This window comes from Pleurodeles waltl, chromosome 11 (assembly GCF_031143425.1).
Source record: "Pleurodeles waltl isolate 20211129_DDA chromosome 11, aPleWal1.hap1.20221129, whole genome shotgun sequence".
Classification (NCBI taxonomy): Eukaryota; Metazoa; Chordata; class Amphibia; order Caudata; family Salamandridae; genus Pleurodeles; species Pleurodeles waltl.
In genome coordinates, this window is record NC_090450.1 from 289,031,022 (window position 1) to 289,046,459 (window position 15,438).

Consider the following 15,438-nt stretch of genomic DNA (forward strand, 5'->3'; position numbering starts at 1 on the left):
TTCCTTGGCGATGGCACGCCAAATATCCTTCTTCTGGTGAGCACTGACCTACACGAATAATACAGGGGAAAAGGAGAAGATATAAGCGCCCGCACCATCACAGTCATTGGCCCGCATCCTTACTCTTGCCATGTCGCACATGCACTCACCGTCGTTTCAAGCAAGCCTCGTTCTAGCCCCCCCATTTTTCATCCACACCACTCCAAACAGCCATTGCCCATACAGCATGCTCAGAGTGTACTCACCTGTTTGTCTATAGGACCGTAGAGTACCGTGTACTGGGGTAGGACCCCATCCACTAGTTTCTCCAACTCCTCCGTGCTGAAGTCCCCAGACACACGAGCCATTGTCTCTTCCAGACTGAGGTCAATACAACACTTGCAGTGCAGGTCCTCTCCTGTCGAAGATCAGGTATCAAGTGATTGAACAGAGAGAAAATGGCGGTTACATCCGCGTGGCGGTGCGTACCGTCACCGCCGGTGTAGATCGTCATTGGCTCCTGGGACCCATAGGGTGCAATGTTAACCAATGCAGGTTTGTGTCACGATCTTCGACCGCCTACTGCGACGGTGTACAACACCACCGCAATTACCTCATATCCCCGTGTCCCACCTTACAGGTCAGGCAGCTGCCATTTCAGGGGGCCACATGGCATTAATTTTAAATGCGGTACACATATATAGGCCTTGATTATACACTAAGACAGCCATACGTCGATTTTGAAAAAATTTCAGATAAAGTTGTGTTGACGTACCTCGGTGTTGGTTGACTCTCTGCTCGCTGTTCTCCTCCATAGAGCACGTCCGCTGGGGCAGGTGAGGAGATGGCGGCATCCTCCGGTGTACAGACCGCTGGTGGACCTGTCGACAATGGAGGAGCGACATGTGATCATCACCTGCAGACTTGATCGTGCCACAATCCAGGAACTGTGTGCCTAGTTGGAGCCAGACCTGATGTCAGCTATCCGCCATCCTACAGGAATCCCCCCCTCTAGAGCAGGTGCTGTCAGTACTCCATTTCCTGGCAAGTGGGTCTTTTCAAACAACACTGGCCATAGCATCAGGGATGTCCCAGCCTATGTTTTCCAACGTGTTGTCCAGAGTGTTGTCTGCCCTGCTGAAACACATGCAGAGCTACATCGTTTTCCCTCAGGTGGAGGATTTGCCTACAGTGAAAGGTGACTTCTAGGCCCTGGGACATATCCCCAACATCATAGGTGCCATTGATAGGACACATGTGGCCTTGGTCCCCCCACGCAGGAGTGAACAGGTGTACAGAAACCTAAAGAGTTACCATTCGATGAATGTGCAGATGGTGTGTTTGGCAGACCAGTACATCTCCCATGTGAATGCCAAATTTCCTGGCTCAGTGCATGACGCTTACATTCTGAGGAATAGCAGCATCCCTTATGTGATGGGGCAACACCAGAGGCACTGTGTGTGGCTATTAGGTGAGGACATGGACCCAATACAGTGTGACTAGGTGTCTGGATCTGGGGATGTCCCTAAGAGTTAGTGTGTGTCTAACAGTTGTCCCTCGATATTTGCAGATGACTCTCGTTACCCCAACCTGTCATGGCTACTGACCCCAGTGAGGAATCCCAGGACAAGGGCAGAGGAATGCTACAATGAGGCACATGGTCGAACTAGGAGGATTATAGAGAGGACCTTCGGCCTCCTGAAGGTCAGGTTCAGGTGCCTTCATATGACAGGTGGTTCCCTATTCTACTCACCAATGAAGGTGTGCCAGATCATTGTGGCCTGCTGTATGCTTCACAACTTGACTTTGCGATGACAGGTGCCTTTTCTGCAGGAGGATGGTCCATATGGAGGTGTTGTAGCAGCTGTGGAGCCTGTGGACAGTGAAGACGAGGAAGCAGAAGAAGAGGACATAGACAACAGGAACACGGTGATCCAACAATACTTCCAGTGAGACAAAGGTAAGAAGACAACACTGCCTGCTACATCTGTTTGATCCTTCTACCTCTCATCTGTCTGTCATTTTCGCACAGTGTATGGACCCTGAGTTGTCACTTTCCCTTTCGATTTCACAGATGTGGGTCCCACTGTGTGACATCTGCTTTGTTTCCTCATGGACTAGAACTGTGTGACATAGGTATGTTGACAATACAATGGATAAAGCATTTCTCCACAATTATTGCAAATACACATTTTCTAAAGCACAGACTGACTCCAGATAGTTTTGTGATTTAAGGGTGTTTATTTAAGTGCTAAATAGTGGAGGGGGTTGTAAAATGGTCAGGGGTGATGGTGGACGAATGTCCATGGCAGAGTTCAGTCTATTACTCTCCCAGGTGCATTGTCCAAAGTGGCATAGGAAGTGGAGCTGAGGCAGTTTAAGGATGGACAGGGTGACAAAGGAAGACAGAAGGATGACAATCAGGGTGGTCTCATTTCTTGGTGGGGGTCTTGGCATTGTTCTCTGTCTTTGTCCTGGATCTCAGGGACCACTTGTGGGGTGGTTCTCTATCTGCAGGGGGTGGGGTGCTGGTGTGGTGTTCCTGTGGCGGTGCCTTCTGTTCATTAGTGCCGGCAGAGGTGGTGGGCAGTTCATTGTCCATGCTAGTGTCAGGGGCCCCTTGTTGTGCCACAGTGTCCCTCCTGGTGTTGACGAGTTCCTTCAGCACCCCTACAATGGTGCCCAGGGTGGAATTGATGGATTTCAGTTCCTCCCTGAACCCCAAATACTGCTCCTCCTGCAGCCGCTGGGTCTCCTGAAACTTGGCCAGTACCGTTGCCATCGTCTCCTGGGAATGGTGGTTGGCTCCCATGATGTTGGAGAGGGCCTCATGGAGAGTGGTTTCCCTGGGCCTGTCCTCCCCCTGTCGCACAGCAGCCCTCCCAGTTCCCCTGTGTTCCTGTGCCTCTGTCCCCTGAACCGTGTGCCCACTGCCACTGCCCCTAGGTCCCTGTTGTTGTTGGGGTGGTGGGTTAGCCTGGGTTCCCTGTAGTGGTGGACACACTGCTGATTGACGTGTCCTGGGGACAGAGGTATGGGCCCGCTGGGTGGGTGCTGTGCTGGTGTTTCCAGAGGGGGAGGCTCTGTGGTGGCCTGTGCCAGTGTGAGGGAAACCAACTGTCCCGAGGTCCCAGATGGCAGGGCTGGTCATCTAGATCCAGTTGGACAGAGCTGCTGTAATCACTGTGGGTCTCTTCTGTGGGTGGAATGGACATGTCTGGACCCTCCTGTCCGGGGACGTTGGGTAGGGGTCCTGCAGGGGTGTAAAAGCATAATTATTGCATCAGTGTGTGCCATGGTGTGCAATGGGTGGGTGACCCTGTACCCCAGTGCTTGCATTCCTGTGTAGGACCTTGTGTGATAATGGTTTAGTGGGTGTATGGGTATGTGCAGTGGCCATGCTTTGGTGATGGGTGTCCGTGCTTTGGTGTTACATGCAGAGCTTGGGTTTGGGATGTGTGGTTTGTGATACTGGGACATACGTGAGGAGTTGGAGTGATTGGGGTGAGGGCGAGGGTGGGGGTATGTGATAGCATGCAGGTGGGTGGGGAATTAAGTAATGAAAGATTTGACTTACCAGAGTCCATTCCTCCAGGCCCTCAGGATGCAGTATAGCCAAGACCTGCTCCTCCCATGTTGTTAGTTCTGGGGCAGGAGGTGGGGGTCCTCTGTACCGCGATGTGGTGCCTTGAGACCACAGAACACACATTCCCCAGTAGGTTGTTCCACCTCTTCCTGATGTTATCCCTAGTTCTTGGGTGCTGTCCCACTGCGTTGACCCTGTCCACGATTCTGTGCCATAGCTCCATCTTCCTAGCAATGGTGGTGTGCTGCACCTGTGATCCGAATAGCTGTGGCTCTACCTGGATGATTTCCTCCACCATGACCCTGAGCTCCTCCTCAGAGAACCTGGGGTGTCTTTGTGGGGCCATGGGGTGGTGTAGGTGATGTGTGGGGTGGTGTGTGTTGGGATGTGTGGGGTGATATTTAGAGGTGTGTTGTGTGAGGTGCGTGGATGTTGTGTGAGTGATGGTGTAGGGTGCCTGTGGATGCTATTGTTCTTTCAGGTGGTGTGTCTCTCTGGCCTTCTGTTGCAATTGTGGTCGTAAGGATTTGGGGGTGATGTGGGGGGGGTGTTTACTATTGTATTGGGTGTGTGAGAGTGGTGTGTGTATGTGTATCAGGTGTGTATTTGGAATTGTCCAATGTAGTTGTGTTTTGTAAATGTGTGTGAGGCGGTATGTATTGCCAATGGAATACCGCGGTTGAAAGATCGCCGCGTGGATTCGTGGGTCGTGATAGTGTGGGCGTATTCCTGTTGGCGTGACGGTGGAGGTTTTGTTATCGCCAGTTTATCACTGACCTTTGGTGTGGCGGACTTGTGTGGGTGTCTGGATTTTGGCGGATTCTGAGCTGTGGGTCATAATGACTGTGGCAGAATTCCGCGGCCACGGCGGAGTGTTGGCGGTCTTCTGCACGGTGGTAAGCGGCTTTTACCGCCAATGTTGTAATGACCCCCTTAATCTCTTGATCAATCACCACCTTGGCATTTGTCAAGGAACTTACTATGGCATGCATTCAATAATCTTTATTCGATCATTAAAAGACCATAAAAACTCAAGACAAACTATATAATAATACATCATAACAATCATTCATATTATAAACCTCAAAATGAAATAAAGTTGATCACTTAAAAATACATCAAGAAATAGAAATCATGAAGACTATCCACCCTAAAATCACACCTTCCCAGCTAACTCCCCTCCATTAATTTTCTTCTATGAATAGCCAGCTTAAGAAGGCAGCACACTACATAACAAATGTCAGGGCTGTTTAACTTTTCAAGAAAAATTAAGGCCACTCTACATTTCTGAAAAGTTAATTTTTCAATAAAGGTTTAATACAGAACTGAAAAAGCTTTAAAAAAACATAAAGTACAGCAACAATTGTTCCGCCCTACCATTACAAGGACAAGGGGGTAGAAAACTAACCCACACGTTAGCCCCATCATGAAAACATACTAAATGCCAGACAGCCCCCAACCTAAATCTTAAGAGGAGGGACTTCTCCCAACAGGTTACTTCTAGGGTAAGGTACAAAGCTGTATCACTATTTCCCAAAGTGGAATTAAAACGGCAAATGGTAGATTAGCGAATGGCATCTTGGGTCCTCTGCAAAGAGGTGTGTTTGCCACACCTCAACCTAACCACCCTTTTATTGGTTTTAATGATTGAACCAGGAGTGCTAAACAGTTCAGGAAGACCAATATCGACCAGAGATTTGCTGACATAATTCCGCCAGGGAATAGAGAGCCCATTATCCAGATTCAGACAATCCATTATGACTTCACTGTTGAAACTTGCCTCTTTATTAATCCACAGTCTCTACCACAGCAAGAGGGGCGCCAATCTAATGTTATCTGAAATATACTCTAGATTCAAGTTGTTGTACAAAATAAAATTAGCACTGGAAGGCAGGAGGTTCCACAATCTCCTACAAATTCTATTTTCTTCAAAATGTATATCAGCAGCAGTTTTGTACCCTAAGCCCGAGCTCCATACACAGTTGTGGGAATACATTGCATTTTATACACTTTGACAAATGGGTAAAATGTACACCTGCTGTTTTTTGGCTAAATTAAAAAGAGTACCAGCTGACCTTCCACGTTTCTGCTGGCCTGTATTCACTTGTGTCTGCCAAGTATAGCTTGAGATAAATTCCAAGCCCAGTTAACACAAATTCCCAATAGCACTATCATCAGTTTCACCCACTTTTAAAGCTGACAATAGCTTCATACCAGGCCAACAGGTCATAATATGTGATTTTCCAAAGTTTGTTTTCATATATAAGCTACACATAAATAGCACAAAATAATCAATCCTGCTACATAATGCACGGAGGTTCTAGCCAACAAAACTGTATTGTTGGCATGTAATAAAGCCAGAACGGCAGAGTTGGCAACTTTCAGCGCATCCACAGTTGAATTACATTTAAAAAAATTCAAATCATTAATATATATAATAAAAAGTAGACGTGCTAACACACACTAATGGGAAAATATCGGACAGCTCACCAGACCGACCCTAGACCGACCCTATCGCACCCTGGCGCCCAAATTTTCATGGAGACCATGCACAAAATTAACTAAAGCAACATCTACTCCTAATTTAATCAACATCAGCCACAGTGTACTTCTATTCACGCAATTGAAAGCGCTTGACAAGTCCATAAAAGACAGGTGCAGTGGGCAGCGACTGGCGACAGTGTATTTACTCACTATCAGATGTAAATTCAAGAACTGCTCCACTGTACCTATCCCTGGACGGAAGTCACACTGACATGGGGTAAGTATTTTATTCTCAGTAGCCCATAGTTGCAGTCAGTTAAAAATGACCCTCCTCAATATCTTAACAGAACTGTTAACCAAAGATATGGGCCTATAGCATTTGGGTGTTCCCCTGTCTCCTTTATGGAAAATTGGTAAAATTGTGGAAAGAGACCAAGACTCTGGGATCTTACTGTACAGAGAGTTATCAAATAGGTTCACAAGTAAGTGTCGCCTTAGATCTGAATTACATTTAAATAGATCCATGAGGGTCCCATCCAGATCCAGCACTAGCACAAATAGCAGCCTCTACCTCCTGTACAGTGACTTGCAATGGGTTCAAGTGGACAAGGGAATCTCTGTCCCTCTCTATTTGGTATATATTAATGAAATGCATTGCCCATTCCTGACCAGAGATATTGCTGCTCAAAAGTGTTTCGGAGGGGCGTCTCTCTGATAAAGCCTGTTTTCTGTTCCCCAAACTACCTTGATGCTATTATGCCCAGGGGCCATTTGAAGCATGTTCTATTATTTTCTGAACAGGAAGCACTTTCTTTCTTTAATAGTAAATGTATAAATCTTTCTAGACTTCTGAATTGCTTTTCCATCCCTCTGGGTCCAAGTTAACACCATCCTCAAGCAATGGCTACCAGCCAAACAATTTGCATCAAACCAAAGCGGGTGTTCTAACACAGGTGTAAGACGTTTTAATAAAGAGTTACTAATAATTACACATAATTACAGATAACTGGAAAATAATTCATCTCTAGACCGCACCTCTAAACAGCACAGGAAAGTTGAAAGATTTTTGTTAAGCAGGCCATTTAAAGCCGCTGTAGGCTCTTTAAGGTGCCACTCTATCCTTAAGCCATCCTTGGTATGTTTGCTGATGCCGTCGCACGTTGATGGACTTTTATCCCTGTGAAATGGAAAAGCACCTTCAACTAATAGGGCATTGTGGTTGCTCAATTGGGTTTCAATCACTGGGCCATTTAAACACCACTGCAAGCAGCTTTTGGGGGCAAATATATAGTCGATAATTGACCTTTGTCCCCTCCCCTATATGTTGGCTTATCCAAACAAGGACCAAAAATAATTAACTACATCTTCGAGGTCCAACTGGGCAACTGAATCCCTTAGCTTCAAACCCCTGGAATCCCATGGTGCAATATCCAGATTGGAGCTCTTGGGACCCAGCTCTGTCTTTTCACTGCCCATCTTTGCATTAAAATCCCCACAGATTAAAATTTGTGGGTGGGAGATAGTAGCCTTCCCTCAGGATTTCAAGCCTGCAATAAAACCAAATTGCTCTTCAAATAGACTACTAAAGGAGTTAGAAAAATCACTACCATAAACATTAACCATATGCAAACTAAAGGGGCACTTACAATCCCAGATAAGTAAGGCCTGATAAGCAGAACTACCCGGATTCATGACTGACATTTTAATTCTAAGATTAAGCTTAACCCAGATGGCAAGGCCTCCTTTAGCTCTCCCATGTGGAGAGGCAACAGTGCGGCAAGAAAAACATGAAAAAACATTACTTACAATTGGTGAAACAGGCCAGGTTTCCTTAAAAACAGCAAAATGAAAATTATTAATAAAAGAAAGACATTCTGAATTGGAGATCTTAATTTTAAGACCAGCAACATTCCAACTGAACAAAGTAAAATGCTTATCTCCACTTGGACCGTCAGCATACAGCCCTCTCTCCAGACTTTTCCCTCAAAGCACATCCAATAAACACTAGTAGATCTCCGTAAAATTTAAAACCACTTACTATTGATTAGTCACTACAGATCAAACGTATGTGTAATAACAATGGTCATCGAGTTAACAGATAGTCCCCAGCCCAAGCCAGCCTTGGACAGACACAGACGGGCCCACCCTTGGCCAGGGCTTTGCGTGAGCACACCCTACATGCGCCCTGCGCTGCAAGATAACTGGAGCACATTCGAGCGCATCGGGAGCAGAAGGCCCGTCCCTAAAATGACCAGCTCTGCAACTATGCCTCCAGGCATGTTGCACAATGGGGCATCCAGTCCGCTAAGGTCCTTGAGGCCAATAGGGCGTCAGGCCCCAAAACACTTTGTTGTCAGCTGTCCTGCGCTGCAGGATAACAGGAGTGCTTTGGAGGACATTGACAGCAGGAGGCCCACCCCCCAAAAAGGCCAGCTCTGCAACTACACCTCCAGGTGTGTTGCATGATGGGGCATCGAGCCTGCTAAGGTACTTGAGGCCAACAGGGGTCAGGCCCCCAACACTTTGTTGTCAGATGTCCCACGCTGCCAAATAACAGGAGTGCTTCTGAGTGCATCAGCAGCAGGAGGTCCCACACCCCAAAAATACCACTATGCAACTACACCTCTAGGCGTGTTGCACGATGGGGCATTGAGTTTGATAAGGTCCTTGAGGCCAATAGGGGTAAGGCCCCCCAACACTTTGTTGTCAGATGTGGTATTCAACTTCCTGATGGTAGCAGATGATTTCCTCTTAGCCATAGTCCTCACTAGACCAACAAGCATTTTCAATGCAATGGGTATCACATTTGCTTGAATTACAGCTATTAGCGTTGCAAACTCCTAACCCGACTTTTCTTGCCACACAAACTAAAAGAAAAGAAAATGCAGCAAGATCGCACTATGTACAATGCAGCGCGATGACGCTGTAATTGAAAACTGAAAAACCGAGCGCGATCGTACTGTGTGGAAAATAAACAGATAAAGTAGTCCGGACCCCAGGCTGAAAACATCGAGCCTCATATGTTTTCAGTAGTTTACCGGTGCTGTGTAGGTGGGCCACACACCGGAAGAGGCATGACGTTTGCATGCCTTTCACAAATGAAAGCAAGCGGATTTTAAAAGGCAAGCCCACGAACCAATGAAAGTGACTGACATGACATGGGCGTGGTTGGAAGCCCAAAGAGAGATAACAGCATGGGATGGAGTGCTTTGCGCTCGACCCTAAAAAGGGATGTCACAAAGCAATGGGTGCAATAAAATAAGGCCTGTGTAGAGAGGATCTCCAAATGACGGCCTGCTTGGTAAAATTCATAGAAAAAAGCCCGGTCTCTCCTCAAGGTGAAAGAGCCACTGTGGGTGGTGTAATCGGCAGAAGACTTTATGCTTTGATATACTTGTGAGCCTCCTATATCAAACATTGCAGATGTTATAAAACTGTCCAGATGATAAGTGGAGGGAAGGGCTTCGGGAATAAATCTTGCACATCTTCAAGAGTGACTGGTCTTGGTAATCATATTTGTTCTTATATACTATTATTGTTAGAATTTGGCATCCTGGTGTACGTTGCACTGCTCTTTGGTATTAGCCCAGGCGTTTTACAGAATTATGTATGGATAACTATTTTTAGAGGATTATGTATCGTTTTAATTAATTCTACAATAAACTTGTGAACTAATATTGCTCCTTTAGAAATGGTCTGCTTCACAAAATTATGACAGCGGACAGGTTTTGGTGGCTATCTGGAATATGAGACAGTTGTCAGTTAATCGCATTCTTTCTTGCAGGTATGGGTTACAGACCGAGTATAGTGAGGCTTGTAGTTTTGTGAGGCTGGACGCCAGGGTATTTTGTTTGTAAGTGCACCTGTCTCGAAGAAAGCAGCCTTTTACACACAAAAGGTGGTAGTGGTGCTGTTTCCTCTCTTCCACAAATAGGCCCTGGGGGGGAAAGCCGAGGATATGAGGACTCCACCCCCCCCCCCCGGGAATATTGTGGATGGTGGAATAGCCCACGTGCGCCATTTTGGGTGGCTTTTTGGGCGGTTTTTGGTTCGGCGGCGGGTATTTAAATAGGGGACATTTTGTCAGGGTCGCCATTTTAGGTGACGACACAGTGGCTGTTGTGGCCGTTTTTTCCCCACCCTCCCACCCAAGTTTGGGGGGCCTTTTGTGGGGGAAAATTTGGGGGGGTCGGTACATATAAAGGCAATTTTTTGGACATGGGTGCACGGGTTAATAGAATTGTAATTGTCGCTTCGAACAGGTGCGGCAGAGACAGAGACTGTTTAAGTGACAGCGATATCAGATGGACAAGAAATAGGCCAGGACACTTTCAGATGGGAACGGGGTGGACAGCAGCCAGGAAACAAAGATAACAAATTGGCAATATGGGTTGGAGACTTGCAGTTTCTATAGGTAGACGGCAGCAACTGACTACTACGGTTATAGACGTTAAAAGGATGACTGGTTTAAAGAACTGCAAGTTTAAAGGGGAAGGGAGGGGGGACGGAAGGGGAGGGGAGGGGGGAGCATTTGGTTAGGTGAATTTATGTATAGTGAGGCTTGTAGTTTTGTGAGGCTGGACGCCAGGGTATTTTGTTTGTAAGTGCACCTGTCTCCAATAAAGCGGCCTTTCACACAAAAGGTGGTAGTGGTGCTGTTTCCTCTCTTCCACAACGCTCCACGTATTTCAGTTAGCTTTGTGCTGGAAATGAAGAAACATGGCCAACTCTTCCTGAGCCCAGGGGCTGAGGAGACCAAGCGCAGACTATAGGTGCAGGTAGTTTGAAAGTGCCTGGGGGTTGTTACCTCAGAGCTATATATTTGTACCCCTGGACTGGCCTTCGTAGGATGAATCTGGCGTTTTGGTGGCTATTTCGGGATCGGGGCACATCAATTGAACCCCGGCCTCTCTTTCATTAGTTGGACTGAGTAATATTGGACAAACTGCCTTACTTCCCTGCGTCTTGGTTATCTGCCAAACACTGGAGGCAATGGAATGTGCAAGAACGTGTATTTATTGCCTACTTGTCAGAGGTCGTCTGGTGCTATTAATTAAAAGTGTGCAGATTTCATTAAGATATTAAGAGTACTTTACGTGGATCTATAAGAAAATCAACATTGACTAAACAAAATGCTAGAGTATGGGCCTGTTTCCGCAATATTTTAGACAGTACTGGTTGCTTAGTTTCATTGCATAACTTTTTTTGTATTTACCTTTTTCCATTGTATCAAAGTGGGTTATTTAACCATCAAACTCACAGTTGCTAAAATGACCTATATAAGGGAGTGTTTTACAGTTGACAAAGTGGGTCCAGGTGTAGTCTTGGTTGTATTCTGGAATGATCAGCCAATGATGTCCTCGATAAATAAGAGGCATTTGACTACACATTCAAAATGTTCTGTTTTGTGGAACTTGGTTGTTTGTTCACCACCACCTTGCTGAGTGTGTTTAACTACCCTAGAGTTCTTGCTGCCAGGCAGTCCACACAGAGGGGTGACGAAACCACATAGCATAATTTTATCATTTCTCCTGAGTGTGAAAAAATCCCTGCACTTCCACTGACTCTACCCCACTCAGCGGCACCAGCAGGGCCCAGCTCGGAATCTGCTGCTTGTCTGAGGATAGGGGAGGCGGTTGGGGCGTGCGGGGTTGCAAGCAGCTTTCTAGGTTTTTGAAAGTGATGATTCAAACATGAGGCGATGGAGTCTGACTTTGCTGTTTGTCTACAACAGTCTATTTCTCTGTGACAGTCTATCATCTACCGGACTCACATCTTTTATCTATTCGTCTCTCTGCTGAACCATCTATCTTTATCATATGTGGGTGAGCCGGCAAACTAACACGATCCCCAAGCGTATCCCGTGCATGAGCCATGAAAATGTTAGGAAAGTTCATCATACAATAAACATTATGTAAACGTGCGCTAATGTCTCTTCAGGATTCAAAAAGTGAATTTCTGTAACATGCAGCAGCTGTCACCTAATGCACCAGATTATACCGAATGGAGAGACAGTTATTAAAATATATCTTGTAAGCATGAATTTACAAACATTGCTGGTCTTCCTGCCGTGGCGACAATGCCATTTGTGAACGGAGAGGCCCGTCACTGTCACCTATACCCTAAATGAAGCCTAAATTCCTATTATATACAGCGATTCATTTTAGTCTATTTAGACACAAGAGAAGTTATTTTTAACCATACACTTCTCGAACTCGCACATTCCAAGGTGGCAACAATAAAAATCTATTAGCGTTGTAAACTCCTAACCAGACTTTTATTGCCACCCAAATTACAAGATAATCATGCATTTGGAATGCAATTCTGTCCTGTTTGCTTGAGTTAGATCTCTTAGCTTGTAAGTTACTGACTGGACTTTTATTGCCACACAGACTGAAAATAACAAGAGGAAGAGAGCAGAGGGTGAGCTGGCCCTGGAAAAGATCCCCTCTGCTGTTGGTTTATGTTTAGAGAGGGAGCCGGTGGGGAGGAGGGACTGAACAAGCACCCACAGTGTAAGACCAACAGGCAAATTCTAAAGAAAAAAATGTCCCATACAGAAGAGATAAACAGGACATAGCGTAATAAGACAGTACTTTGTGCTGCTCCCAAAGAGAAACAGGCAGGACAAAGAGGCAGAACTGACCACTAGCAAGCGGATTTTTGAAGGACACTGGAACCAGCAAATGAAATTGCTTGAATTTGCTTGAACCCATATTCTAAGTATACTTAAAAGTATACAGCACGTCGAACGCTACGCTCGACCTAAAAATGACCCACCTAGTGCGAGCAACAGGCTGCTGTGGGACATAGTCGCACACTAGCTGTGGCAGGGAAACAGAGTCTATGGCACCAATTCACAATTCCCCTGGGTCAGGAGTGGCTTCTAGAACTGCACAGGGTGGTGCTTTATGAATGAACTACAGATAAAGTTAATGACAAGCTGAGAGCCTACGATAGGGCTTGGGCTATATTGTTTTCCTCCTTTCAATAAGTCATCTTTCATTCCTTAATGTTTTAATGTTCTATTGTGGTCTATCTTATTGCATCTATATTTCACTTCAAACTGACATAGACCACCTCTGATCAGTTTTTGCCTTTCCGTCCTGATACATAATATTTCTTGGGCTCATTTGTTGGATAGTTGAGCTGATTACCTTTCCCTAGGTGACCTGGACTCATGCAGCAAGACACAATAGAAGAAAACCTTTTGCACTGAACTACTGTCTAACTATGTGCTGGATGAGTACACGAGTGTGGGTTGCATACTTGCTTCATTTTTAGCATCTACTTTTTCTTTTCACTTGGCAACTGCTCACTCACATGCCAATCTTTCCTTAGACTCATTCTGTTTCAGAATGTAAGGGGGAATGGCTCACTGACCTTGTGGGTAGTAATTGAGTTCGGTTTTCCCTTTTGCAAGTCCCATGTTGGGTCAAGGTTACAAATGCATAATTGTACTTCTAAATAACTCGATCACTGTACTTTTGTTTTCTTTCGAATGTCAAGAACTATTGACAGGTTGCAGGTTTTTGATCCTTCTTTGATACTTCCTTCCCAGTGCCTCCCTTCACCTCCTTCCCTTTTATGTACCCCCTACCCTTTTTAATGTAATGCCTCCAGAGATTCCAGACACAATTTATGTACAGTTGTTTAGACTGCATTTGAATCACTGTATTTATACGCACCTCTTTTAATTTTTGCTGTGCTCTGATATTGTGTGCTACGGTGATCCTATTTATGTTCAAACTGAAAAAACAAATGTTGCAAAAAGACCTCTTGCCCTGAGCCTGAAGCACCAACTTTCTAACAACCTGCCAAGATATCGGCTGACCCTGTGAGGAGGAGGAGAGAACTTCAAGAAAGTGATGTCCAGTGGGTATCCTGCCAAGTCAATCCTGGGAAGTGAAGTGTGAGACAGCCAGTCCAGGCAGGACAGTTGGACAGAAGAAGTTGGTGGCCCCATAGGCCAGAAAGCAGCAACCGTGAAGTAAAGGCTTTCACTGTTATGAAGGAGAAGTCAGTAATCTCAGTGTGTTAGGCAGGGAGCCGGTTAGGACTGTGAGAGCCTTGAGGCTCCCCGCGGTCCCGCCATTCTCATAAAGGGGATGAAAGAGAAAGACAGAGATTATCATGGCAATGGTCTTTCCATACAATGACTTCACAGAGTCAGACTAGAAAGATGCTTGGTACAAATTTTATAGTTACCTTTGGATGCAGAGCAGAACAGAGTCACTTGTGGTCTAATGGTCAAGGCCTTGTGCTGACCCTCAGTAGGCTGGAGGTTCAATTCCTAGTATTGGCTTAGCAGTGTGTCTGTTCATTTTATAGTGATTTCACAGTTAAACATTCCTAGTGATGGAACATTTCAGTATTTTTCCCCTCAAAATCAAAGGCAGTGTGCAGTGCAGGGTTGGATGGTTATACGGGTTGGCTGCAGAGCCTGGTGCGCAACCAGGCCCTGTGGCCAACCCTCACTGCACACAGCCGAAGGTTGTGTGAGGAGTTGGTTGGATTAACATATAGTAATGAAAATTACTTTACATTGAGAAAACCATTGAAATTCACTAAAAAAAACAAAGGGTACAGGGAAGTTATAGTCAGGATCACATTTAAAGCGTCCAAACCATAGAAATTCACCTGTTATAGTTATAGTTATTTCAAGTAACTATAGCTTGTGCCCTAAGGTAACTATAACTCATGCCCTCGCCATGCACTGCTAAATACCCCACAAATTACAGCACTCATGACAGCTTTAATAACATCATTGATAATGTCAATGTAACATCTGCAGTAAAATTATTGGTCAGATAACTGTGCATGGTGGGAGTGCAAGTTATAGTTACCTTAGGACGTGAGTTATAGCTACTTGAAATAAGTCTAACTACAGGTGAATTTCTATGGTCTTGTACATTTACAATGTGAGCCTAACTATAAGGTCAATGTAACCTTTGATTTTTTTAAGTGAATATCTGTCTCTCTCTCTCTCTCTCTATATATATATATATATATATATATATATATATATATATATATATAAATACATAGTCCCGTTCTAAATATCATGAGTTTGAAAATGGCTATTTTTATGCCCAACACTGGTTCTAAAAGCAACACTCGCAAATTAATAATGTAAGGCATTATCATTGTTTGATTTTACACATCAGAGTGGTTCACTGCTGTCATTGCATACATTTGAAAATCATAACCCACTATAACAACTCAAAACAGATATTTATGGATGTTATTCCTGTAACAAGCCCAATTTTACTGACGAAGCTCTGCTTTTGGTCACTTTGCATGCATGAAAATTCTTCAGTAAACCTTTTGCATATAGAAATGCCAATTACGGAATCCTCGAACTTAGATCTACGTTTATAAAAATCTCT

At 45.1% G+C, this 15,438-nt stretch overlaps 1 protein-coding gene across 1 annotated transcript in view; it reads right to left on the reverse strand.

Moving 5' to 3' along the window:
- The window catches only part of LOC138265097 (alpha-1,4-N-acetylglucosaminyltransferase-like), a gene marked incomplete at its 5' end in the record, with an annotated part of 650,822 nt that overhangs the window by 379,471 nt on the left and 255,913 nt on the right, over positions 1 to 15,438 (reverse strand). Inside the window, one exon of the mRNA XM_069212637.1 lies at positions 7,856 to 7,879. Within this exon, the coding sequence (XP_069068738.1) occupies positions 7,856 to 7,879 (24 nt within the window). The remainder of the gene's footprint in view (positions 1 to 7,855; positions 7,880 to 15,438) is intronic.